We start from the raw sequence: 27,041 nt of genomic DNA on the forward strand, positions 1-27,041 counted from the left end.
CTAAATGTGAGCATATCTCTTCTCTTCGTTTTGGCATGAAGGAGATTTTGGATAAGAGAAGGCACTTTACACCAATTCCACCGAACTTGGTAAAGGAGCCAAGTATCCTGAACCAAAGAAGCAAATCCGTGGAACCGCTGGTGACCTGCTGGAAGGTTTGGTACCCTGACCCCACTGTTGTCCCGTTGGAGCCCCTGTTTCTCATCTATCATAGAAGACCTGAAAGGGCGCTTCAACCCGTTTGAATAGTGGGACTAACTATTCTCGGCTCCTCCTGCTTAACCTGCAAACGAGCCTGCTCTGAAGTTTTCCTGGACTGCACAGTGTGCGGACCAGCTCGTACTGGACCTTTGCCATGGAACCGCCGCTGACTTGAGTTTCGACTTGAGACTAAGCTCTGGGTATCTAGGTCTGAAATTAGGACAGTCCGTCTGAACATACGCGGTCAGTGTGTAGCCCTGCAATGGTGACAAACTTTGTGGGTACCTTACTGCTGTGCCCCCCTGTGTCCTAAAAGGAGCTGCAGTGGAACTAGCCTGATCCCTTCACCAGAAGTGGAGAAATCGCCACTGTCCCGCCACAGACTGAGGTCCCAGAACGCAGCCCCTGAAAGCTGCAGAGATGCGTAACTGCAGGATTCGAATCTGCAAACAAACTGGTCTTGAATGGCGAGGATTAGTCCGGAGTGCGCCAAGGGTCGGTATGTATTTGCATCTCTTACCAGTGGACCCCAGCGCATCCATCGACTTTTACACACAAGTGTCCTCTGAGGGCCACTCTCCTTTCTGAAGGTAGTCTGTGCTACCAAGTTATTCCCGATTCTTGGAATTCGCACTGCGCTGTTGTGGAGACCCTCCTTGAATAGTGGGAGCTTATTTTTCATCACCTCACCCAACTTCCTGAGCCACTACAGCCCTTTGAAGACACCCATTTTTAACTTAACTGCACAATTGAGTGTTCTGGCACTGAATGGACTTTTGAGTGCAAGGCTCCACACTTCTTAGGGACTGGACTGCATATTAGTTAGGGATTGATCTGTTGAAGGACTGCCTGAAGTATATTCGCACTGTGACATCCCTTTCTTTACAGACTGTGGATCTCTACTTGCGTAATATTCCTTTAGGCCACTGGTTACTGTATATACGTTTCCTAGTTAGTGTTGTATTAGTTTTGTTAATATTGCTGAGATTTACTTTGCGTTTGTGTTAAACGGCCTTTAATAAATGTATATGTATTTTTCATATATACACCAGACAGAGTAATTTGTGATGTTTACTGTGTCGTTCTTTGTGTGCTTTCGATCACCCTCACCCCTTCTGAGACCTAGTCTTGACCGCGGCTAATGCTACCTTGATTGGTTTGGCTTGTCCAGAAGGTTACCCTGTTCCAAGAAACTAGGCTGGCCTTCTGAACCTCTGCCCACCAGGTCAGAGTTCAGAAATCCATCATAACAAGTGGCAATTAAGAAGAGTTTTGAGCTGCAGTCAGAGTGCAATGCAGAAATGTGGCACCACCAAGAGAGCCACTTCGGAGGGCAATGGTAAAGGAAGACATGACTAGACCAGTGGAAGCAGAGCTGGAAAGAGGCTAGGACAAGAATTGTCGGAGATGCTTACAGAGACTGGAATATGCATCAACATTATCCCGCCTCCATAATCCAATCTCTACCCATCGAAATGGTCTCACCCACTCTGTAGATTATTCTTGAATTCCTCCAATTGGTACATTGCTTTCTCAGTGAAATCCCACCAGTTCATTCCTCCTTTGAAGAAACCCATACTTAACCCAGATGAAGTCTTCAAATACTCGGAAATTATTCAGCTACCATTTCTGGGAAAACTATGAAGTTGTAGGCAGTTTATTAAAGGAAGACATAGGCTCATATTACCCATTACAGATCAGGAAACCTGTGTCTTCAATGCAGAACAAACATCTACAAATCAAGTGACCATTAAGCCCCTGCGAAAACAGACATGGAAACCCCACGTTTGCCAGAAAATCTTGATTTGTCAACCTCATTCAACACGGCTTACCAGAATACTTGCTCCATCACTTTATTGCAATAGAAATGCCAATTTTGGGGGAATCAAATTAAAGTGGGCCCAAGGGAATGTTTTCACCAGCTGAAAGAATCAAAGGCTGAATCTATTCAATTTGTTACTCGCAACCACGACTCCCTTAAGGATATAGTCTACCACCACTACTCTTTGGCCAAACCCAAATTCTACAGTGTTCCCCATCATTCACAACAGGGCAGGAATCCTGTGATGGGTGCAGTCGTCAACTCTGCTGAACTACACCACTGCAAACCTTATAGAGTACAGAATGCGACAATGCATCTGGAGAGCTGCCTTAGGATAGGTCTATGATTTCAACTGCTATTTTTAGAGAGCATTTAAACTGCTTCAAGTTCAAAAGTACATGACTCTCCCTTAAATACCAACTGAATTTAGCACCCGCTTACTTATCCATCAAAGTCAAACATGCTACTGGGTGGCCCGTTAAAACCATGGCAAGTTCCTCCTTGACTGGATAGTGGCCAAGGTCACCTCTATAACGTAACCGATGTGTTTACGTCCATGCAGCCCAAACATGGTAATCCATGCCCGTGATATTAGGAAAACCTCCACCATTCAGACTCAGGGCGCTACTGAAATCACATGGTCTAAAGTGTAAGGTAACCAGCACCAAGCTAGTCCCCTGTCTCCAGGGCAGTGTGCTCCCGCCCTCTAGATTCCTGAATGGGAATCAATGGGAGGGTTCAAAGAAGTTCAAGGACCGTTTCAGATTCCAATGTGTTGTAATACATTTCTAGGTTTACGTGGAAACCCGGGAAGGCTTGCTCACTAACGCACACCCCCAGTCATCAAAACACAGAGGATACCCATTTATATCGAAATGTATCAACCACCAAGTACATCCAGAAAGATTCTGCCCGAAATTAGTGTATTTGGATGTCGGACATCTACACAGAACGTGTCTATACAAAAAGTTCTTCCTGCTCAATGAGGACAACCAACAGACCCAAGTCCAAATGCAACTCACCAAGAATCTGCAGATTCTCTCCAGCCCAATTTTATTTCCCAAAATCTTTAGCATCAGTACACCAATGCAAGTCATGTGACGCGAGATTTGTACAAGGGTGTCAATTCGTAGCCTTAGCATATATTATAAAGATTACCCTGCAGAAGGCGCTTGCATGATACTTTATATTTACAATTGCATAAATATATCATTTTCCCAGCCGGAGGTGGCTGGTACCGGGACATTCTATTTAGGAATTGTTCGTGTGTGAGGTGCTGAGTGAGTTGCTGTGTCAGTGATTGTGTGGTTGCTGCCATGAACCACATCTGTGGTAGGACTCTGCCAACTATGGACAGACTCTGAAATAAAAGGGGGGGGGGTTGAGCAATGTGCATACATAGGACTGTAACCCTAGATCAACTAATCAGAGTGGAGGACACTGCAATTCTTTACATGCACATTTGGTAAGCAGGACATGCACATCGGGTCAACATTGCATGTTTAAACATTATCATACTGTAGTGTGACCGTGCATGGCAGGAGAAGGACATTACATGATATTGCACATTTATTATTGCATGCATGTGATCATCTTGGGCAAAGATGACCAGCACCAATCTATCACATAACAATAGTCTCATGCGTCGGATGCTGCATGAGCTGGCGAGTCAGAATATGTGGCATGGCCAGAATAAGCCACGCAGTCAGTCAACCAAATGGGAACATTGCACTAAGAGGTGGAGGGAGCAGCGAGTACAAACCTGACCATCCAACCCCATAGCAAATGAGTGCGGTTTAAGGCTCTGTAGTTCTTTGCATGGACATTACATGTACATTTGGATGACATTACATGTTTAAAGGGTTTGTTACTTGCATGAATACTTGATAGACCCAAACCTGGTCATACGATAGCTGGAAAGAATGATAGGTTATAAATGTCTTAAATGTTATGTCATGTAACAATCGTACAGAAACTGATGGCCACAAAGCACCCTGTGACAATGTATTTAGAGAAGCATAAAACTAACCATTGTGGCAGTGATCATCTGCACTGCAACGTTATAACCTTCAGCTACACGTGTTAGGTGCATGGAACCGCGCTATGCACCTCCTGGTTGACATGTGACCCGCAGCATGAACCCAGTGTGGGATCAGCCAACAATGATGGGGGTCGATATGATAGCAGGAAGAGCAATCCATGCACAAATAGCACCTTAGTGCTCTGAAACACTTTATATGCACATGGCATGATAAATTAAACATTACATTGCATGCTTACCTGGTCTTGGGCACACAGCTGCAAGACAACTATTTGTCAACTTCAGTGATGCGTCTCCCTAAACAGGGAAATACATTGGGTTCTATAGGTTCAGGTGACGTTGAGCAAGAATTAAGCAACTCATTTGGTAAAGTGCCCCAATTAGGGCCTGCCTGCATCAAGGTGAGGTAGAGACTGGATATCTGACTCAATGGGGAGCAGGGTGAGCATGGACCACGGTACCTCAGCAACGCTTCAGACAGATCCTCGTCGAGGGTAAGGCCCTCCTGCAAACCCTCCGTAGCCTCCCACCAGTCTCCATCCTGATCTTCCATCACAGGCCACGAAGCAATAGTTGAGCCACAAATCCCAACTTGTGCTTTTGGGCCTCCACCAGGGCACCTAGTATACAAGTCGATAAAACGCACACCACCTTAACAATATCCGCTAGTCATTTGCTCAGATCACACAATCCATTGATGTTTAGAATTAGTCTGCAGGAACCAATTGGCTATGGGTGGTTAAGAGGGGGTGAGCTATGGAAAGGAAGAGTTATTGTATTGGTTGGATGGGTGAGTTAAGTAAAGTGTTTAATTGGTGTTGCTAAAGAGAGTTAGGTTTAAAGATCTTTGCTAAAAAAGGTAGAGGTCATCCAATGAGCCTATACTGATAGAAAATGTGTTCCAAACTGTATGGGCTTGTGCAGAGATCATGGACCGGGAGAGAGAAGGAGAACAGAGATCAAGAAAAGGGCCCACATCCAGGCTATGGTATCAGGTGCCTCAAACAACCCATTTCGAATCTGCAGGGAACTAGCCAACCCTTCTGCAGTCTCCTCCCCTGTTCCTTCCCAGGCCCTCTGCAACACGCTGGCCACACACTTTACCACTAAAACATTAGGATATCCTGAGCACCCTAGCTACCCTCTTCCCCATCCCCTCTCTCACCCCCTGCCTCGTGTGGCCTCTCACCCTCCCCTCTGCTTCCTCCTCCTCCTCCTCCTCCTCCTCCTCCTCCTCCGTTGCACCCAATGAGGTTACCAGAGTTGTCCGCTCTATGAATGTCTCCTCCAAACAGGTTTCCCCTTGCTCCTCCAGAACCATCACAGACAACATTGGCTCTCTTGCCCACGTACTTGCTGATTGCTGCAACCACTAATTTGCTGCTGGATCCTTCCCCTCCTCCCTCAAGCACACCCTTGAAAAAAACCTTCAGCAGATCCTACTTGTCTAGCTAACTACCACCCTATTTCCATCACCCACTTCCTTGGGAAATTCCAGGAAAAACTGACCTTCCCCTACTTATCACACACACTGAACTTGGTGGCGGTCTCCACGACCATCAATCTGGATTCCAAGCATCCAGAGGCATGGAAACTGCTCTTCTGAATGCCCGTGAAGAACTGCTTGCATCCCTTGATTGCAACTCTCCAGCTGTCCTCATCCTACTTTTTTATTCTCTCATCTGCCTTGGACACAGTCAACCACTCTATCCTCATAAAACGACTCATATCCTGGGTATCTCAGAGCAGGCACTGGACTGGCTGACCTCTTTCCTAACTGATCATCTGTCCCAGGTTATTCTGGGCACCTTCTCCTCACCTACCTCCTTCTCCACCTGTGGTGACCCCAACTATCTACCCTTTCCCCCCTCGCTCTAACACTTACCTTGCTCCGCTGGCATGCATCATTTCCTCCTTGTCCCCCAATTTCCAGTGCTACGCAGATGACTCAACTATTCTTCAAACTTCAGGCTGACTCTCTTGTGTCTTCCATCATCCCGGACTGCTCATCTGCCATCCATTCCTAGTGCACTGCCAATGATCTCTGTCTCAACACCAGCAAGATTGAGGACCTTCCTATTGGGACCCCTGCTCCCTCTTTCTTCCCCTCACTCTGGCCATCCTCTATGGGCTCTTCTCCTTCACCTGAAGCCAGAAGCATTGGAGTGATCTTCGACTCCTCGGTATCCTTCCTCACATCCATGACAATTCCAAAAATCCAACTTTCAACTCTTCCTTCTCAAAGGAATTCTCCCTTTTCTCCCTTTCCCCCAGAAGCTGAATGTCACCAGAGCTATGGTTCTCTCTAGGCTTGACCACTGCAACAGCCTTATCCCCGCTACGACCCCTCCAGCTAATCCAGAATAGGGCAGAGATACTGATCCTTGGCCTCAAGCCCAGTGACTGCATCTCCTGCCCTAAAATCTCTTCACTGGCTCTTGGTTGCTGCACTGATTAAATTCAAATCCCCTCTGTCTGCATCATCCACAAGGCTGTCTGGGGCCGGGGGCCACGCTATCTGCAACTTGCTATTATTAAATATTCTTCCTCTAGACCTCTATGTTCCTCTGGAACCAACTCTGTGTGTGAAGCGTTTCACTAAACAGAGGGCCGGTGGTTAAACTCTTGCTTCTGCTGGCTCACTCTTGTGAACCAACCTCCCCTTTCCTCGTCATCTTGAGCCAGGCCTGATCAAAATTGCAGAAGCTCCTCAAGACTATCCTTTTAATTTACTCCTTCCCTTCTTCCCTCCTCTGCTAACCTCAAAGTCGCCATGATTGGTGACCAGGGCCCTTCTGTATCCTTGGGGGCCCTGGCCTTCCCACACCAAATTGCCTCTGCTTACACACAGCAGTTACCTCGACACCGACTGGGCTACGCCATTGTAGGCCTGCACTTGAATGCTTATTGCAGCTAAACGCTCCCTCGCACTCACTTTAGTTGGCACTTACATCTGCTGCTCACCCACGAGCACGGACACTTCAGCACTTAACCCCACTCCTCTTCCCACTCTTCTCTCGCTGGACTTGCACGTTCTGAATATTCACAAGGCATAGTAGGTTCGTCTTTATCCTCCATTGTATATATTGTTTTTTCAAACGCATGTTCCCGCCCTGTTGCCATGTGAGAGCTTTGAAACACAATGTACTTGTTGTATAAGCGCCTAACAAATGCACTAATAAATAAACCACCAAGGAGGAGAGTTCTGGTCAGTTATTTCAATAGGATGGGCGGAAGCACATCTGTTTTGGTCTGTAGCATTACTTTTTTTTTACTGGAGGAACTTGGGTCCTTTGTATAGGGCTAGATAAGTGATGCACCTTGCGTTGAAGGTGGCATGCTGCCTGCCGAATGTCAGTACTGGTACAACAGGCAAGTATTGGTCGTTTCTTGCATTGAGAATGCTAGAATCACTGTTCTTCCCACAGTCTATTTTACTATTGGAAGCAGTCTTCTATGTAGGCGTATGACTGACCACCGGGGAAAAAAAAGGTTTTGATCAAATCACGCCAATATTCTACCAACTGCATTGGCTTTATCTCACATCAAATTCAAAACGCTTTACATCACATACAGCGCGCAAACTTAAAGAAACAAAAAACATATTGCAGAGAATCTGTTGACTCATGTAGACGACCAGAAAGTCTTGACTATCAAATAGCCCACAAAGAACACAACAAAAAAAGACATTCTTCATTTATGCATTAAACCAATAGAATGAGTTTCCATTCGCACACGGGGAGGGGGAAGGGCTCTCAGCCAATAAGGTGGCTGGAAGAGTGGGCAAGAATACACAATCCCCCGCCCGCTGACCCAGCCACCCGAGGCCTTCCCCAGGTGGAGCTTTTTTCATTGGGGAGGCAACAGGGAATATCTCCCTGTTGCCTCCCCACCCCCTCCACTCACACTTACCTGCAGGACCAGAGCATTGCACTCCGGTCCCGCAGCTCCTCCCGTCTGGCCGCTGACAGACATGGAAAGGAACTCGGGGCCTCATCAGGAGTTTGGCGTTAATTCCGCTGAACAAAATTAGCATTACTGCTGTGTCCTGCGGTGCAATTTGTGTCGGATCACAACGTGTCGTGAACACGCACACCACTTAGACGGTAACTCTAATTCCGTCTGGCGGAATCGGCGCCGAAACAGGGTGCTCCGCCAAAACCCCAGCGCAATTACTGTTACCCCTGGACAGTAGTCAGTGCTAATAGCGCCAGCGCTCATTGCCGGGACAGGAAGCACGGCGGCGGCCATCTTTAAAAATAGAATTCACCCCGAATCCCCCACTTCCTGCAGCCATCTGAACTCAAAAGCCACTGGGACCCGAAGGTGCCTTAAAATCGGCTCCTGAAACCCATATTCAGTCAGGGGGAGCTACAAGTCCTTACTGATGAGGTGGTGGGACACTGATTTATACAGGAGCAGGCAGAGGAATACATTGGGGCACGCAGGACCGCAATCTGGCAGGCAAAAAGCCAGAAGATAGCAGTTGGCATGGTCCCCCGGGATCCTGAAGACTGCTGCAAGCGTTGGAATGACCTTAGGGTCAGGGTGCAGGGCCTCCTCTCCCAACACCGGCAGGATGACATGGCCACAGGAAGTGGAACCACAGAGTCCCTTTCCCGCACAACATGGGAGGAGAAGGCTGGCAGCATCCTCAATATGGAGGGGATTGAGGGAGTTGATGGAGCGGAGACGAGTCGCCCCATGTCCCCAATACACATTGCAAAAGACCAACCATATAAGCGTCCTTTAGCATGAAATGTACCAATGGACAGGGACACATGCCAGCAGGCCCAGTTGTTGGCCCAGGCAGTCAGGGTGACCTGATGGGGTGTCACATCAGCAGCCTGGGGTAGGCCACCAAGTGCACCTCAGAACTGGTGTTGAGTGTGAAGGTGTGGCAAACGGCATATCCAAGTGCAATGCACCCCACTCACCTGCTGGCACTCTCCGTGCCAGCAGGAGGGTGGAGATTGAGGATCCACTACATTGCGCAGCCGTCATACCAACATGTGCCGGGCCCAGTTGGTTAGCTCCATGCTGGTATGTGAGACGAGCACCCTGGCAGTGTTGACTCCCTGCACCTACATCTGTGTAGCGAGCCAAAAACAAAACCAGAGCACCGCTGCTGGCTGTACAGTAGCCTCCCACTGAGCCATGGGAGTGCCCTTGGCAAGGCAACTAAATCCACTCCCACGAGATGTACATTGCCAGGGGAGGGATTGTGGGGGCATGGGCACATACGATCGTCCCATGCGCTGCTAAACCAAAGGCTGGGCCTGTACAACAGCACATGACCATGAGAGTATTCCACAATATGCAAGACCCTGCAGGGCCTCTAGCATGCATGGTTGATACAGTCAGCTGCACCTGCATTGACAGCCCGCCTTGACTGCACAAGGGCCAAAGGCCAACTGGCCATGGGTGTGTGTCACACACACACACTGCCATGGGCACATGCAAAGGGCCATGTACATCCATGCCTATCTGGCCACATGGGGGGGTATCACTGATTAATTGCCTGTGTGACTTGCATTCCAATGCACGTGAACGCACAATGCCAGACAGCATGTCATTTGTCCCCTACAGGCTCTCAGGCAGCTCAGGAAGAGGCTGAGGAGGATGAGGGGGAAGTCCCATTGGCGACTGGTGCCTCCAGGGCATCTACGTCCACTACAAGCCCTGAACGGCGACCAGATGTGATGCATAAGCCACAGCATGCCATACCTGGCCCCAGTAAGACCAGGCATGCTGGTGGCAGCGCAGGCCCCGCATCCACCCCACTTGCCTCAGGGAGCACCACAACTCCAAGTGCACCCAAACAGCCCACCACAGTACCTGTGACTGATGTCACCTACTGGCAGGCATAACAAAGCCAGTCTGGAGGAAACCTCCCAACAGCCACTGGGCACGGTTGGATCGCACAGCGCAACCACATGCTACACAGCCAGCAAGCCCAGATACCAGAGGGTGACATGGGCACCCCCTCATATGGGTCCCCCTGTTTCAGTCCTAGCTCACCACATAAGCCCCAATCCATTTCCCGGCCAACACCAAGCCACAACATCCTACAGAGGCTGTGCGCCATGGAGTGGCAGCACATTGAAATGGAGGCCATTGCAAACACCCACTCCCTCCACCTCCAGGCCATACGGGACTGCATGCAGGGTGCCAGACGCAGGATCGTGCACAGCATGGAGCCAATCGAGCACAGGCAGCTGCAACAGCTGCTGCACTGAGTGTACGGCCAGTGTGTGAGGGAGCTGACAGAGGGCATCTCTGTCTTTGCAGAGTCCATGCAGCAGAGCTACGCTCGATTTCTGCTACGCCTACAGAGGGTTCGCTGCCAAGCACTGCAAGGCGACCGTATGAGTGCCCCCCGTAAGAGGGAAAATGTCACAAGTGACACTGACCTAGGTGTTGTCCACCATGGGGGTGTTGGGGTGGGGGAGTTATGGGATAATGCGTAGGGGTGCAGAGGCGGGATAGTGTGTTTGGGTGGTGTTATGGGGTAGGGTAGTGGGGATAGTGTGTTCGGGTGGTGTTGTGGGGTAGGGAAGTGGGGATAGTGTGTTGGGGTGGTGGTGTGTGGTGGGGAGGAGGTGATAGTGTGGGGTGGTGGTGTTGTGGGGAGAGGGAGTGGGGATAGTATGTTGGGGTGGTTTTGGTAGGGGTATAGTTTGTGCACTAAAATATTAAACCATTGTTCAACTGAATCAATGCAAGGACATTCCACATTGTGTTTAATCATAAATGTGTGGGTACACAGTGGTGCATGGTATGTGCCATCTCTAAATATTAGACAACATTTCCATCAGTTCCTGGCACAACACTCATCCAGCTCTGACGTCATCTCTGCAGATACATAGAGATGCCTCTGCCACAGCCACTGTGTCCTCATCCTCTTGGGGTGGCATGTCCACAACAGGGGGCAGAGGGACATTCCTCTGGAGGAAGATATTGTGCAGCATGGCACACACCAGCACGATTTTCAACACTGTTGCTGGGCTATACATTAGTGCACCTTCTGTATGGTCCAGGCAGCGGAAACGGGCCTTCAGGAGGCCAAAGGTATGCTCTATACAGACACGGGTCATGCTGTGAGCGTGACTGCAGGCCAACTCTTGTGGGGTCTGTGGATCCCGCACAGGTGTCATGAGCCAAGGCAGCTGCGGGTATCAGGAGTCACCTGCAAGGAGAAAGGCAAAGCCATGAGTCACAGTGTATTGAGTGGGTGTAGCCTTTCACGGCATCAGGGCGAAGGGCATTATGTGCATGCATATGTGGCTTCATTGTGTGGCATGTGTTTGATTCACTGCATGTGTATGTTGTATATATCGCCTCATGCATTGTAGTGTGACCATATGCACACTGTTCCCTTGCAGCAGATGTATTGTCAAGGGTCTATTGTCATGTCAAGATGACATAGTGGCTGTCTTGTGCCAGTATATTTCTATTCTGCATGTGGCTTGATGAATTATTCATCGGGCGTCCATAGGCTTCTGGGTACAGCGGCTCTACATGGCAGGCTGAGTGTACCTAGGTACTTGGCAGGCTGTGATACTGGCAGGTTCACTGGTGTGGGATGTAATGTCACACTGTGTGACATTGATTATGGATCTTACATGTTACATTGTGGTACCTGTATTCATGTCTCACTGTTGATGTGCATCGGCGTATCCATACAGGTAAGTCCAACATGTACATGTTCTGTGGGGTGTATGGCATTATTAGTGCAGGAGGAGGGCAGGTCAGACTTGCACATTGACTGCATTCTGCTGTTGTGCACATGCACGCCCCTCAATGTGGTTGGATACATTGAAGCACATTCACGTATTGTGTAATGCCACTTACTCACCCACTATCCACGTCCGTTCTCCACAGGTATCAAGAATAGACAGACAAGTGATCACAGTTCAAGGGTGTTTATTAAACTTTATAGGTAGGGTGGAAAAACGCCTAATCTATACCTAAATCTAAGATGGGAGCAAGCTACGACCATCAAATCAAAATAAGGCAGTCCTAGTGGCGTCTTGTCAAAATAAAAGGATCTATGCTAAAAGAAGTATTGCCAATTCTTAAAACTGAAGAGTGTGGGATAGGATTCACAAGAAAGAAATGTTCACAAATATTACGTCAGGATGCAGCACAAGCTCAAATTTTTCCTGCACGAGATGACAGTTCTGCTTCGGGTATCAGGGCCGTCGGTGGTTAAGTCTATTTTCTACAAAACATCTCTGGCCTCTGAGGAACCGATATGCTCTAAAATAACAAATGTTCTTATCACATGTATACATTGGGTGATGACTTCACCCCGGGATTGCCCTCTTCCGGGCTTGGATCCCAAAACAGTTCCTATTGATATCGGGGCTTTTCAGTGTAATTTTCGTGCTTCCGAGGACCTGATGGGCTCCAAAAATAAACAAAAAGTTCCTTTTGGATTACACTTGAGGGGATGATTCTTCACCCCTGGGTGCCCCTCTTCTGGGCTCAGACCCCTCTCCATTATCGGCCTCCCTCCTGTCAGGTTCATTCTGGCTTTTGCAAAGATATTTTCTCCTTGGCATTCACACGTTTTAATGCCTTTTTAAACAGTTTCCCTTGGACCTCCCTCTGGCATGTTCACTTTTGTCAACACACTGTTTCTTGGGACTTTAGACTTTGCCCTGCTTTATTGGCATCCCTCCTTCGGGTTCACTCTTGCCACTTCACATTTCCTTTTGCTTTCTCTTGATCCGGGATTTACTTACCTTGCTTTCTCAACAGTTTGTCAGTCAAAGATTTTAAACTGTATGGGGATTTTGCTAGATCCCTGTATAACCACTTTGAACTTTCTTGGTGGTTCTCCTACAGCCTTCTGGTATCAGTAGTTCACTCAACATGGGATTAACCAGAGTCTCGAATGAGCACCCACATGGTGCCAATTGCCTCTGCAGCTGGCCTTCCCTTAACAATTTACAGTTCTTTTAACTTTTCTCAATGTGCCACTTGCGACACAGTTCGGTTTCTTATCGGTTCTTCCCTCGACTCACAGGCTGTGATGAACTGCTTGACTTTCCTTGTATCTGGAGTCAAGGCCGGTACCACGGTAGCAGGCAACTCCCTCGGTCCTGCTCATCAGCGTAGGCACACTGCGTGTCAACTCGTTGACATCTGCTGCAACATACTTGAGCTATTGTCTGCGGTCTTACGATTCCTTCTGCGAGGTCCTGCGGGCCTGGGACGGAAAAGGCAAGGTTGCTTCTCTCCTCAACAGCCTTTCGATATTCGCCACCTTTCTTCTCTTGAACTACCATGCCTGGACAGCAGTCCCGTTGTGCGGTCTGCCTTGCTTGTGTTGTGCTCCATCTTTTAGCCCTGTGGGGAAAGGGAAGGGCCGTCCATTGTGTGTGATACTGGTCAATTTCCTGACTGTGTTGGGACATGTCAGGTAATTGGTTCAAGTGTTAGTCCATCATTATACGCGAAAGTGTTCGCGTCGGAAAAAGCAGGCTTGTTACTGAAAACGATCCTCCTTATCCTAGGGGTGTTGCTAGAGTGAGAAGTGAGATTGATGGGATTTGCTAATTAAATGGAAATGTCTGATTATTATAACAAACACGGGGGATTATGGAAACGGTAGTGTTTTATAGGAGTAGGTTGGAAGTACAGGAAATAATCTGAGATGGTCAGGAGACTGACTGGGAGTATTCGGGTAGGACATAGGAAAACAGGGATTCAGGTAGAGGTAGTTTTCCTGTGTAACAGGGTTCGGGCTCATAGTTGGTTTACCAGAGGTGTAGGGGTGATTGGATTTTATTAAGGGAGTTTCTTTGGGTGGAAGTGGAATAACCAAAAAAAAATCCCGCTTCACTCGGCCCTGCCTTAGCTTGTGCTGGCCGGCCGTTAAAGGCTATGTCCACCCTCCTGGCAGGGCATTAAAGCTATAATCATTAGGAGGATATTGAAAATTACTATTAAACTATTTACGACATTAACTAAACCCCCCCACACACACTTGCCACTTGCCTTCCACCCTCTTCCCTCACCTCCTTCCCTTCCACACCACTATCACAAATACTTATACAGTATAACTAGAGCAATGTTCGGATTTGCATGTTACCGTACGTATATCTTATCTGTGCAGTGCATCTTTGCCTCTGGGGTCATTTTTACGTAACAAATACCCTGAAAAATAGGAGCCTGAAAGGACAATGACAATTGGTTGTAAATGCCACTTGCTCATCATCTTTCTAAGAACTGTAACTGTAGGGTTTTTTTTTTAACCATCAAGGGCAGAGAGCAACCAAAGCTTCCAAGAATGGAATCGGAGGCCTCTATGTAGGTTGGTTTCACAGGTCTTAATAAAATAAGACTCAAACAGTAGAACACAATGTTCTGTACTTTTGACACCTTACTATAGTAACCCGCAGAAAATGATTTTTTCAATGCTAGGTTATTTGGCATTTATATAGCGCTCTATATATCATTGGTATGACCTCAAAGCGCTGGTAGGTTGGACGTCCTCGGGCACCGCAGTCCAGGTCAGTTGACAGAGTAAGGCGTCATAGGGTATGTGGGTGCACAGATTATGCACGCAGCTGATGCGATTGCTTGAATGGTAGCTGAATCCTAGCATTAGGTGTGGTGGTATTGGATATCAGTTGAATGTGTGCAGTCTGGAAGATGGACACCAAGACTGGGTTCTGGCTGTGTAAGGCCTGTGTAGTATGCTTATATGTGCAGATTGGGCAACTTTCGTGGGTTATAGCTGCATTTTATCAGAATGTTGAGGTGTTCGTGAAGTATTGTTCATATGTGAGCGGCTAGGCCGAACTGATCGAGTGGTGTAGCGGTGCTCCATTTGTGTGCGAGTAGAGTGAGCATAGTGATAGGAGAGGTCAGTGTCTGAGTGGAGGTTTTGATTAATCAAGCTCGCTATTCCAGATTCCAAGTGGGCGCTTGCGAGTGCTGCGTTCAGAGTAAACTTATTTGTGACTAAATAGGCACATTCAGTGTCATAGCTCGGGATCTCTTTGAAAATGTGTCATTCGGTTGCAGGGTCTCAGCAGCCTTGGATGGTCTTAGTAAGCATTATCGAAAGAGACAGGTTTTTAGAGCCTTGCGGAAGGCTATGTATTCTTGGGTGTGTCAAATATGTGGAGGGAGCGAGTTCCACAGAGTTGGTGCCAAGGTTGAGAAGGCAGATCCTCTGATTCACACAGGATTAGAGGTTGGAATCACTAGAAAGAGGGTAGAGCTTGATCTTAGGGTGAGAGATGGGAGGTAGGGTATTATCTTCTCTTGTAGATACTTTGGGCCGGTCTTGTTCACTGCTTGGTGGGTAATGCATAGGTTCTTGAAGGTGGCCCTTCGTTCCGACTGGGAGTCAGTGGAGGGTATGGAGAGCGGGTGAGATGTGGTCTGTGTCCCAAGGTGAGGAGGAGTTTGGCGGCAGCGTTTTGGGTTCTTTGGAGTTAGTTGAGTTGGTATGCCGGTGCTCCCAGGTATAAGGAGTTGGTGTAGTCCAGTCTCGACAGAATAGAACAGCAGCGAGTCTGTTGGGGTAGGAGACGTAAGGAAAAATGCATCTAAGAGGTTTGAGGCGGTAGTGACAGCATTTTTAAACATTATTGATCTTGCGGGAGAGGGTTAGGCGTGAGCCCATAGTGCAGGCTAGGTTTTTTGACTATGTTGGAGGGAGGGGTGGTGGGCTGAGGGAGGGGGTCCATGGGAGCGGTTGTGGGAGAAGGGCAGTATTGCCACACGCCAGGATTTCGGTTTTCAATAAATAACTTTCACACAAAGATAAACATACTTTCAGCCAAGCATCATCTGTCGAAAGACAGTGCTGAAAACGACGGACTGGATAAGGATATTGCAATGGATAGTCCATATGGGACAGCAGGGTAGCCCTGCCTCTCTGCACTTGCACCCACAGACGCAAACATCCAACAGCATCCAAAAATACTCCCAAGGTGATCATCTCTGTGGGATTTGGCATTGAATAGGTTGAAAGCATTGTCTATTTCGTTAAAGCATGAGGCTAAGAATGTACAACTGACCTCAAATTACAATATGAAAAATGCTTGAAAAGGGAAAATTGAAGGATATTACTCAGCAACATACTTTTCAGAGTCGTAACCACTGGGCAATTATCTCCGTAGGGGTGACTGTAGAGGCAATATGCACGTAATTATTTCTTGAAGTCTGACTTCTACTTTATCTTTTCGATTTGCCATAAAGTGTTTAAAAATAAAATCTACAGTGCGCTTTTGGTTGAAAACAATGGTCATGAATCTTGAGTAATTGAGCTTTTGGTAACAGTATTGCTAGCACTCAATGAAGGCAACACACAATTACTGTGCCGTTTTCACAGCGACCACCGAAAATGTCGACTTTTCTTTTATTTCAACACCTGTAATATGTGGGGCGATGAGTACAGTATATAATGCATGTAGGTGGTAGTGAGAGGGGGGGGGCTATCTGAGGTCTCCCCTCTGCATATATATGGCACGAAAAAGGTGTCGATCACAGATGCCTCAATGAAGATGGACACTTACCTTTGGACATGTTGCAATTTGATTTCATTAAGATACCTCGTGGGATACATGAGAAGCTCCTCAATCTGAAAGACAAAAAAAAAAGGAGTTTTTATCCTCGATGCAAGACAGCAGCCCTACAAATGACTACATCAACATACTTGATCACTCCTGTGGGCTTTTAAAAGCAGCAATCCCACATGAGCCAGACAAGATTCTCAAGTAGGAATATGTTCTCACTGACTTTTGATAGTGATCTTTTAAGAAATAAAAAAAAAAAAAAAGAGTTCCAGGTCACAATAGGTTTGTTTTCTAGGCGAATAAAAATATATTTTAACTCAAAACAGATCTCTTTTAGGAATCGGTACTACTGTGCACCATAATGTTTACTTTATGATTCCTCTTTGGATCAACAGACTACTTTAGAGTTAATTCCTGTCTCAGTGCACTGCTGGTACAACTGAGTCAAACATATCCGCGGACAAGCGTAGGTTAGGTGGAAGCAGTGGCCAGGCTCCAAGGTGATCATGGTTTCCTATTTTTGCTGAGTATTTTTATCTGCTACCCTTTTTTGTTGGATACGTTTGTCTATTTTTAGTGAGTAAAAGGGCTCCTTAACCCCACATGGTACTGTGGCCACTGGCATTGTTGCCAAGGTTTGCGAAATCCTCAATGAGAACGACCCAGCACTTTTCATTGCCATGCCAACCAGAACCTGCTTGCACCACTGCTTCCCTGTTTGGGGGTGTGGGGCACAGTGGCAGAGGGCATTATCTTTCCCGTGGGTGTGGCACCCAACTCCAGTTTGCACCATGCGGGCAAGAGATTTGGGACCACAACACTCCACCATCCTGTATAAGCCAGCACAGAATCACTGGTGGGATTCACCCGTCACCCAAACCTGCACAGCAAGATTAGAAATACTAGGAACTGTTCTGTTCTGAAGCTGTTCAGTCACATCCATCCAATCACACACAGCCATCCCAACGGCAACCACAATTGTTGGTTAATCTGCTGCATTTGCCCCTTAAAACCCCCTTTGCTAGCATCCAATTCAGCAGCTACAATGTAAAAACTATTCACATGTTCTACAAAACAAATGTGTTCTTTAATTCTATGACAAGACAGGAGGCTCGCATTATGCTTTATCTTTCTTTAATACTGCCACAACAGCTTTTCAACTTATACTTTTAAACATCTACCTTTGTGTTTTTTCTTTTTTCTTTTTTTTACACAAAAATAAAATAGCCAATCTGAAGTTTAAAAGTTTCAAACCAGAGTCTTACATCTCGAAAAACTCTCAAACTCAAACTCCCATGAACCTCCAGGAGTGCCGTAGTGCTAACCCTATCCCATGCTCTAATGCGGTGATAGGTCATCCTATAAGAACCCTACTGTCCCAGGTCCTTTCCTCTTTCTTTTTGCTGCCATGAGATAAGTACATCATAATTCACTCTCTTGTTTAAGTTAATAGCTATAGCAGCGTAGTATAGCACTTTGCATGAGAAGCGTGTAAGCTGCGCAAATGTAAACTATCATAAAGTAAATACAATTCTTACAGTGAACTAAAGTGTGCTTCAGTGCGTTCGTTTCGTTTTCTCTCACGTGTTTGCGTCGGGCGCCGCGAGATATTTCTGTAAAGAGGAGGCGGGGCAGACGCAGCGAGCGAACGCGCTCGCCCCAGACTCCCTGCCCCGCTCCTCGGTTCCGCGCAGTCGAACACGACGTGCGACAGGACCCAGAGGAGCTGAATGCCATCATCCCCTGGGAGGTCTTCCGCCGGCAGCGCAAAGTTTTCATTGCATTGCGTATGCCGAGAGGAGAAAAGCGGAGTGACACGGTCCTAAAAAAAAAAAAAAAAAGAAAGTATAATCAAATTTTCCACCGGAGCAAAAAGGGATTCAGACTAGAATTGTCAAAGGTGACCAACTTTAATCCCTTGCTGACAGCACAGCAGTTAGCCTTGCTAACACTATGGCTCATTACAAAAGTCCCGGTGCTACTCCTACCTCACCAGAATGGTCAGAAGAGGAGTGGGAAGAAAGTCCTTACCAACAGGACTCAGACCTGTCACAGAGCTTCAAGCAAGTACTAGGAGATTCCTTGACCAGAGCGGTGTCTCAAGGAGTGCAGCCCATTACCCAAAGGCTGGATATACTGGAAGCTGTTTTTAACGAGCAGCAAGCTCTGCTTGCAAAAAAGAGAAAGGCAGAATGCCAAGATAAAGAGCTGTCAGCCAGACACCCCGAAGATGGGGTGGAACCCAAGGGGAGGAAAGCGGCTTGCAAGAGTAAACACTCTGTGACCCCCCCCCGAGCAATCTGGATAGGGAGGATTCCACTCCCCAAAGGAATAGCGACCCTGGCGCCAGGCTTAAAAGAGCCTTCCTGGAGAAGAAAAGAAGCCAGGACAGACCCCCTACCCCACGGGTGAGTAATCCAGGGGACAACGATGAAGGCTACATGCCGGATGATGAGGGTGATGAGGTAGAAGAGGATCACCTTTACGAAGAGGCGATAGATCCTCAAGAACCTGAGAGTTCAACAGATATGTTTGACCTGGAGGCTATCAGACACCCTAAGTCATCAGAGTGGGTCCCATCGCCCAGAGTGGCAGCCTACATGGCTCAACGTATACACAAGCCACTGGATAGAGAAATAAGATTGCGGATGCGGTCAGAATGCCCTAGACCGGAGTTGCCAGGCAAACTGGCCGTCACTCCTGAACTTGACCCCAAAATGGTCACCTTCGTTACAAAGACGAAAGACATACGTAAGGGCGTAGACCGAGCCTGGCGAGGGTGCCAAGATAAGCTCCTCGACCTAGCCGGCCCATTGGCAAAGATAATGGATCTCGCGGAGAAAGCGAAGGACACAGGTACTCCTGTAGATGCTTCCGTGTTAGCCAGTTGGGCTCAGAGAGCTGTATGCATCTTGGGAAACGCGAATTGCGCACTATCAGCCGAGAGAAGAGGTGTTGTTCTTAAGATCGACAGTAAGCGAAGCGACTTGGCGTCGTATGAGGCAGGTGAAGAAGCAAGAGGCCTACTATTCGGCGAGGCATTCAGTAAGGAAATGGCACAGTTCATGGGAACTTATTCAGCTCTTGAACAAGCACAAAGCTCAATCAAAAAGATTTTCCCCACTCAAGTTTTTTCCGGGACCGGACGTTACAGGGGTCGTACGTCCGGTCGGTTTAACTATCAATGAAGACCCCAGGGGCCGTGTGCCCAATATTGGGAAGGAAGACAACATTCTTCCCAGCCAGGTCCAGATTTCCCAGAGGACGAAGAGGGAGAGGTGCATACCGGCAACCAAATGCCTCAGGAGGTGAGTGCAATGAGAGTTCGAGTAGGAGGGAGAACCCTCCAGTTTCTAAGCGCATGGCAAGCATTATCACACGATGCATGGGTACTGCAAGCAGTAGCAGGACTACAGCTAGAATTTGTGGGGAACCCAGTTCAGAGATCAGAACCCCATTTTATTCAGATGCCTCGAGAAGAGGCAAGATTGTTGAACAGCGTAATTCTCCAATTAGCAGACAAAAATGCTATAGAAAAAGATACGCAAGGAGGGCCAGGCTTCCTCAGCAATTTATTTCTTGTTCACAGGGGGGACAAAGTACGCCCTGTCATAAATCTGAAGAAACTGAACGAATGGGTGGTTTACAACCATTTCAAGATGGAGGGCATTCATCTACTTCGAGATCTCCTCCGGACGGGGGACTGGTTAGCGCGATTAGAACCTCAAAGACACGTATCTAATGATTCCGATAGCTCAAGAGTTTCGGAAATATCTGAGGTTTCGGTGGGAAGGAGAGATATGGCACTTCACGTGTCTTCCGTTCGGACTAGCATCGGCGCCTTGGGCATTCACCAAGTTGATGAAACCCGTTGCAGCAGCCATAAGAGAGCGAGGCATTCGCATAATCATTTACCTCGACGACATTCTCGTCATGGGTACAGACAAAGTCACGCTGTCCAAGAACGTGCAATGGATATTCATGCTCTTGACCTCGCTAGGATTCCTAGTAAATTTAGACAAATCCCAGCTAGTGCCAGTGCAGAATATAGAATTCCTGGGTTTCAGTATAGACACAAACAAAGCAACCCTAGAGCTACCACATCACAAAGTGAAGGCGATAAAGAAAGAGCTCAGTTATAGCAAAGAAAGTCATATCTCTTTGAGCTGTCGCAAGGGTAGTTGGCCTGCTAGCGGCTTCGATCCAAGCAATTTTTCCGGGTCCGCTCCATTATCGAGCTCTACAGAGGCTCAAGATAAGACACCTACAAAAGGGGGTAGGATATCACCAGCTAGTGACCCTAGACCCAGAAGCGATCTCGGAACTCCACTGGTGGCTCGCCAACATGGAGGCCTGGAATGGCTGTGCGATTTTCGGAGACTCACCGGACATCGTCATAGAATCAGATGCAAGCAGGTCCGGATGGGGAGCCAGATGCGAGAATTTAGAGACTGGGGGGGGGGGGGGAAGTGGTCAGAACAGGAACTAGAAATGCACAGAAACTCTCTCGAACTTTTGGCAGGGTCCTTTGCAGTGCGAGCATTTACAAAGGACAACGTTCGTTGTTGCATTCTGCTCAAAATGGACAACATTTCAGCAGTGCGTTATATCAACAACGCTGGGAGGAACGAGATCGAGGATGCTAGCAGAACTAGCGAAAGACTTGGCACTACTGCCTTCAGAATCAAGTAGCAGTCACTGCAGAGTATCTGCCAGGGACGCTCAATGAGAGAGCGGACTGGAATTCACAATATCTTGTAGATTCAAGCGATTGGAAACTACACCCGAGTGTGTTCAACAGATTGCAGAACCTCTGGGGTCCCGTTCATATAGATCTATTTGCGTCCAGACTGAACGCTCAGATGCAGACTTATTTCAGTTGGAGATTAGACCCAGGAGCAGCAGGCACAGATGCCTTCCTCCAACCTTGGAACGGAACACTGAATTATGCCTTCCCTCCGTTTCTCATGATCTCGAGAGCACTAGCGAAAGTGCGCAGGGGGCGATCAGACCTATTAATAGTCCTTCCCCTCTGGAGATCGTAGCCTTGGTTTCCAGTAGCGATGGAACTTTCTACGGATTTTCCGAGGATAGTTCCACAGCAGCAGGACCTTCTACTAGACCCAATCGGGAGAATTCACCCCCTAGTATCGACAGGCACCCTGCGGTTGATAGCTTGCAAGGTTTCAGGAGAAAGTGGGAATTGCCAGGCATTTCGCGACTCGCTGCAGACTGTATCAGAGATTCATGGGCGCCTTCCACCGTCAGGAAGTATAACACGGCATGGAAGAGTTGGGCTGTGTTGATATCACATGTTCAACTTTGTCTTATCACTCGCCCTTAAAAAGAACATGTTTGTTTTTTCTAGGAGATGATCAGAAAGCAGCATGATCTCAATCACGGTACCGGTGAAGTACTCTATGTCGTCTGAGAAGCAGCGACGTTTGGTTCCAAGAACACTGTTTTAGTTATAAGTTGGTTGTTGACAGTTCAGGACAGAGTTGGATTTGTTTCAGAGGATTTTCAAGGCAAGAAAGAAAGAGGAAAGGGCCTGCGACAGTAGGGTTCTTATAGGATGACCTATCACCGCATTGGAGCATGGGATAGGGTCAGGACTACAGCACTCCTGGAGGTTCATGGGAGTTTGAGAGTTTTTCGAGATGTAAGACTCTGGTTTGAAACTTTTAAACTTCGGATTGGCTATTTTATTTTTGTAAAAAAATAAATAAAAAAACACAAAGGTAGATGTTTAAAAGTATAAGTTGAAAAGCTGTTGTGGCAGTATTAAAGAAAGAAAGCATAATGCTCGCCTCCTTGTCTTTAATAGAATGAAGACTTCCTGAGCTGTCAGCGTTGGCAATCTATTATTCTACGTTCAGAATTAATCTTCTCAGCGTTATGAATGAACATTCACTATGGGGGCAATTGGATGTGTAGGGTTGGAGCTAGAAGTGATCTTATTTCCATGCCACTCAATTGGGAAAAACATGCTTGACCCCACCTGACCATCTAGAAAGGAAATCTTACAATAGGGCCTTGTGCATTAAGAAGTTTACTCTAAAATCTGCAAGAGTTAAAATGCCGGCTAGTTTATACATACAAGCATGGCTGCCTTTTACGAAACAATATCCCGACTGCTTCAATATTTTCTACCCATAGCAAATACAGCATAACTAGTGATTTATTTCATGTTCTCTTTACATCTGAATAATTTGGCAATAAAACTGTAGAAAGCCCGGCATAAAAATCAATTCATTTCCTGGCCAACTGAAAAAGTTACCCAATCTCTTGATTTCTGTATTCAGACAAAGAGGTGAAGATCGCTCACCAGCCCTTCACATGGCAAATGATTGGCAGTTTCTGGACTGCGGGTAACAGTGGTAACATAGCCAATATGTCCCATGATAGGTTGGAGAAGGTTTTCTGCTTCCCGTTTTTAAGAAGGTGGAACGCTGGTATTAGCAAGCACATGCGGTCGAACGAGAGGTGGAGTACCCCCAGAGACTAATACCACAAGAGGAGGGGAATGCTGCACCTAGAAGACTTACTGTCTCCACACACACTTCTGGGAGGGGGACGCCTCAACTAACCAGCAGTTCAACTTCACCAATATAGGATATCCATCCAGCGTGAAATGAGGAACATGTTTGGTGTTGACCATTAGCATAAAGCTTGCAATAAAATAACAGTTAAGACATTCATTAAACCAGATCACTTAATTATCTGATTAGACAGCCTACATAACAAAGGAAACCATAAAACAGTGCACAACCTTGAACATGGGGGTATGATCAGGTTAACTGAACAGGGGGCTTAGGCGTCCGTTGTACAGACTACTGAAATCCTGCAATTTGAGGCATCATCCATGCCTTTAGAACATGCTTGTTCAAGGCTGACACTTAAGCTACTCTACATAAAACAAAGCTAGATTTAACCGCTTCAGACTGTATAGTAAAGCATGCAGTGCAGACAGTGTCGAAGAGCAACAGAGAGACTACTTTAGGTAAGGCAGATGGGTGGACAGTCCATCTGCAAACACCAAAAGCTGCTCTGCTGTTCAAACCTCTTGGGCATTGCACAGCTATTCATGGTTATTCAATGTCTTGCTTTGGTTCATGAGTAATATACAACATGCTTGTGTTGACAATCGAAAGCTAAACAAAGGCTACACAGTTTTGTTCAGTTTGCAATTAATATACAGACCCATTGAAGAATGAATGCATGCAATAATGGGTCTTGTGCAGTCTCTTGGGATGTACAAATAATTATGATCTTAGAGAGCTGGTTATGGAAGAGGTCATACACTCCCTAGTACCATGTCCTAGATGTTGTCAATGATTCTGCTCTGAGATATTAAGTGGACAACAGAAGACAGGGGTATGATGAGCCGCCTCTACGCTGGTTGCCCCTGTGAGAATTATTCAACTGAAGGCAGATCTCGCATGAAGTGCAAAATGGAACGGGACACTAAAAACTAATAGGTCAGACTTCGTGCATCACACAGATATTCAGTAGTAGTGCTCAGTGGTCTGGTTTTGTCCCGTCAACTTTAAAGGATTTTGTTCTGGTCAATGCGCATAAGTCTTGGTTTCTTCACTGTGTAGACAGAACCTGCAGGACTATGTGGTCTTCACAAGAAGGCTCCCCCCCATGCTCTAAGCAGATTTTTCTTCTCAGTTGCAGCTTCAGAAACATCACAGTGAATTACTTTGGGGGTCAGGCACGTGCCCTTCATGACGTTCACCATCAATAGAAACCTTAGCAGACTGCTTTTGCTGTGGGGTCGTTAGAAACCACTATATATTGTTCTCATTTAGGTGTAGTTTAAGTCCATCTTGGTCTGCTCGCATGCACCTTGTTACCAGTTGAGAGTTTTTTGGCACAGTTATCTGTTGGGACTTTGTTGGGCACCCCTCTCACCTTGTATGGTTTCAATGGAAGCCTAAACTCACGATCCTTCTGCCCCCATTGGTGCCATGAAGTACTAGAGAGATCTGGTGTCTACAGCAAACAGCAGTGGTATGCTGCGGGCACCCACAATCTTTGGACAGCTTCGATGGATGCCATTTCCCTTTTTGATAAGTGCTCACGTCATCCGCGAGGCCTAAAACAAAGCAACTGGTGGGGCCGCAGCACTATGTTTTACTCCTAATCTTATCATGATTTGTACACTGTAGAGGCCATATGTCCACATAAAATTCCAGTTAACGTATGGTGTGCCAGTTTATGAAAGACGCAGAGTTTTCCACTGGCAATGAAGGATCTTTACCGTCAAAGTAAAAATGTCATTTATGCAATAGTATGCCCATGAGCAAACGTATAGAAAGAGATGACGGGTGTCATTGGTCCAATGGAAGCATTTTGTACAATCTTACACTACAGATGAGCTGCTTTCATTAAAGCGGACTGCAATTCACAGTACCTTACACCCAGGCTTCATAAGCTTGAACAATACTGGATCCTCAAACAAAGCATTTGCATGGCAAGATTATATAATAATGGACCACTCATTTATTCAATGTTAACCATAAATGTGCACTTAAGTTTAGTTGATTTTAAGTATACAATGTTTTCTGGTTTAGAGATCAAACTTCAAACATGATTTTTATATTCTCAAATGTACTCTTAATCTGGTTGAAGGTTCCTTCAGTGTACAGTATTCCATCTAAAAGATGGATATGGGTAAGCAATTTTATTCTGCTAAAATGGCATTTGTGTAAACCCCTTCCTTGTCTGCCAACATTTCTAATATTCAACATAACGCTGCACACATGTGGTGTTATGTTGTCTCGCATATCACGTTCAGATGCCAGTCACATTGTTTGTGTTTGTTAGGTTTATGTTTAATGCTTATAACTCGACGCAGCATGCAGGCATCCGGGCGCACATGGAACATAAAGACAGAAAAACAACAGTACTGGACAGTAAAACAAACAAGGCCGAGATCTTAATCACTGATCAACAGGAAGTCCAATTAAATAATAGCGTCTTAAGCTCTTTATAGAACACGGACTTTTTCTCTGTACGCATCTCAACTGGGAGATCGTTCCAGGCAAGTGTGGTTATAACCGGGAAAGATCGACTCTTACCGCGTGCTCTGAGGCGGTACGCATTTCTAGAGCTTGTGTATCTTCCCTGTGTTTGCTGGGTGAAGGTCACAGAAGAAAATGGTGCAACTACTTTGGGGCACTAGAAGCCACAGCTCTTGATGCATCCAATGTCCATAAGATTGAGTCTTTTAATGGGGAAAACATGACCCACATTTACATCTACTACTTATGCAACCATTTCGAGTTCTGGACTAGAGTGTCCGTATAACTGGTACCTCTCTGTACCTTTAATTTACAGACTTGGTAAACTATGAGGCTCAAGCTCTGTTATAGCAAACATAACTCTTGGTTTGGCCATTTAAAAAAAAAAATCATTTAGACCCTACAGAGGTACTTCATTGTTTATACACATTTCGGTCAGACTTACAGATTATCTTCCATGTACGGCTAATTTAGTATGTTTAGTGCTTCCCTTTGGTTGTTTTATGCAAGTTCTTTGCCTTCAGATGTGACACTGCAGTTTATTTATAATGCGCGCCAGACCCAAGGGTATCAGGGCGCAGAGGGTACAAGAATACTGTCAGCTTGGGTTACATCGTTACAAATGTTATACAGTGATACACAGGTTACACATACTAGTGTGATGAAATACTAATAAAATAAGTGGTTACTAAGGCTTTGACTTTGATTAATGGATGTTTAGCCACCTTGAATTTTTGTAAGCAAATCACCATGGTAAAAACCTAAGAACTATAAACTCTGCACTATTCATTAGTATTGAGATGAACATGCATAGTTTGTATAAAAGCTGGATTTGGGGAAGTCTGGAGTTGTGGTGAGGGCAGGCAGTGATTCTTTGCAGGAGATGAGCAGAGTAGGACCGCAGGACTACCCAAGCAGCAGACGTGTAGCTAAATGGTTGTCTTCTCCATTTTATCAGCAGGGTGATTCACGGTTAGGGCTGGACATCGGAGTTGAGGCACAAGCAACAGGCTGACAAAGGGAGAAGTCAGAGTGGACTTAAAATAATAAAGGCTTGTTTGATAGAGGACTCCTACAGAAGAGACCAGGAGATCGGACGAAAGATAGAAAAGGAGCCATTGAGACTAGTTTCAATTTGTGTTTGGTAATGGAGAGGTAGGGAGAAGTGAGTGGGCCACGGTCTGAGTCTAGTTTGAGGTGATGGGCACTGAAGAGGTTTGGGAGAGTGAAGTCTTTAATAGAGGATAGTGGTTGTAGATGAGTTATTTTGTATTTTGTGGTAGGTACATGGTAAACGCTGTTTTGTTACTTGTGGGGAGAGGTATGAATGCTTAGAATGAGGATGTTTGTAACCCCATTCTAGGAGGAAGAAAAATAAAAATAAAGTGAAGTATACCCCAGCA

At 46.5% G+C, this 27,041-nt stretch overlaps 1 protein-coding gene across 1 annotated transcript in view; it reads right to left on the reverse strand.

The window, feature by feature from the left end:
- The window catches only part of LOC138467899 (uncharacterized), a 216,818-nt gene that overhangs the window by 55,837 nt on the left and 133,940 nt on the right, over positions 1-27,041 (reverse strand). Inside the window, exon 6 of the mRNA XM_069608216.1 lies at positions 16,607-16,671. Coding sequence (XP_069464317.1) covers positions 16,607-16,671 — 65 coding nt within the window. The remainder of the gene's footprint in view (positions 1-16,606; positions 16,672-27,041) is intronic.

Source organism: Ambystoma mexicanum, chromosome 4q, assembly GCF_040938575.1.
Source record: "Ambystoma mexicanum isolate Mex_15411 chromosome 4q, UKY_AmexF1_1, whole genome shotgun sequence".
Lineage (NCBI taxonomy): Eukaryota > Metazoa > Chordata > Amphibia > Caudata > Ambystomatidae > Ambystoma > Ambystoma mexicanum.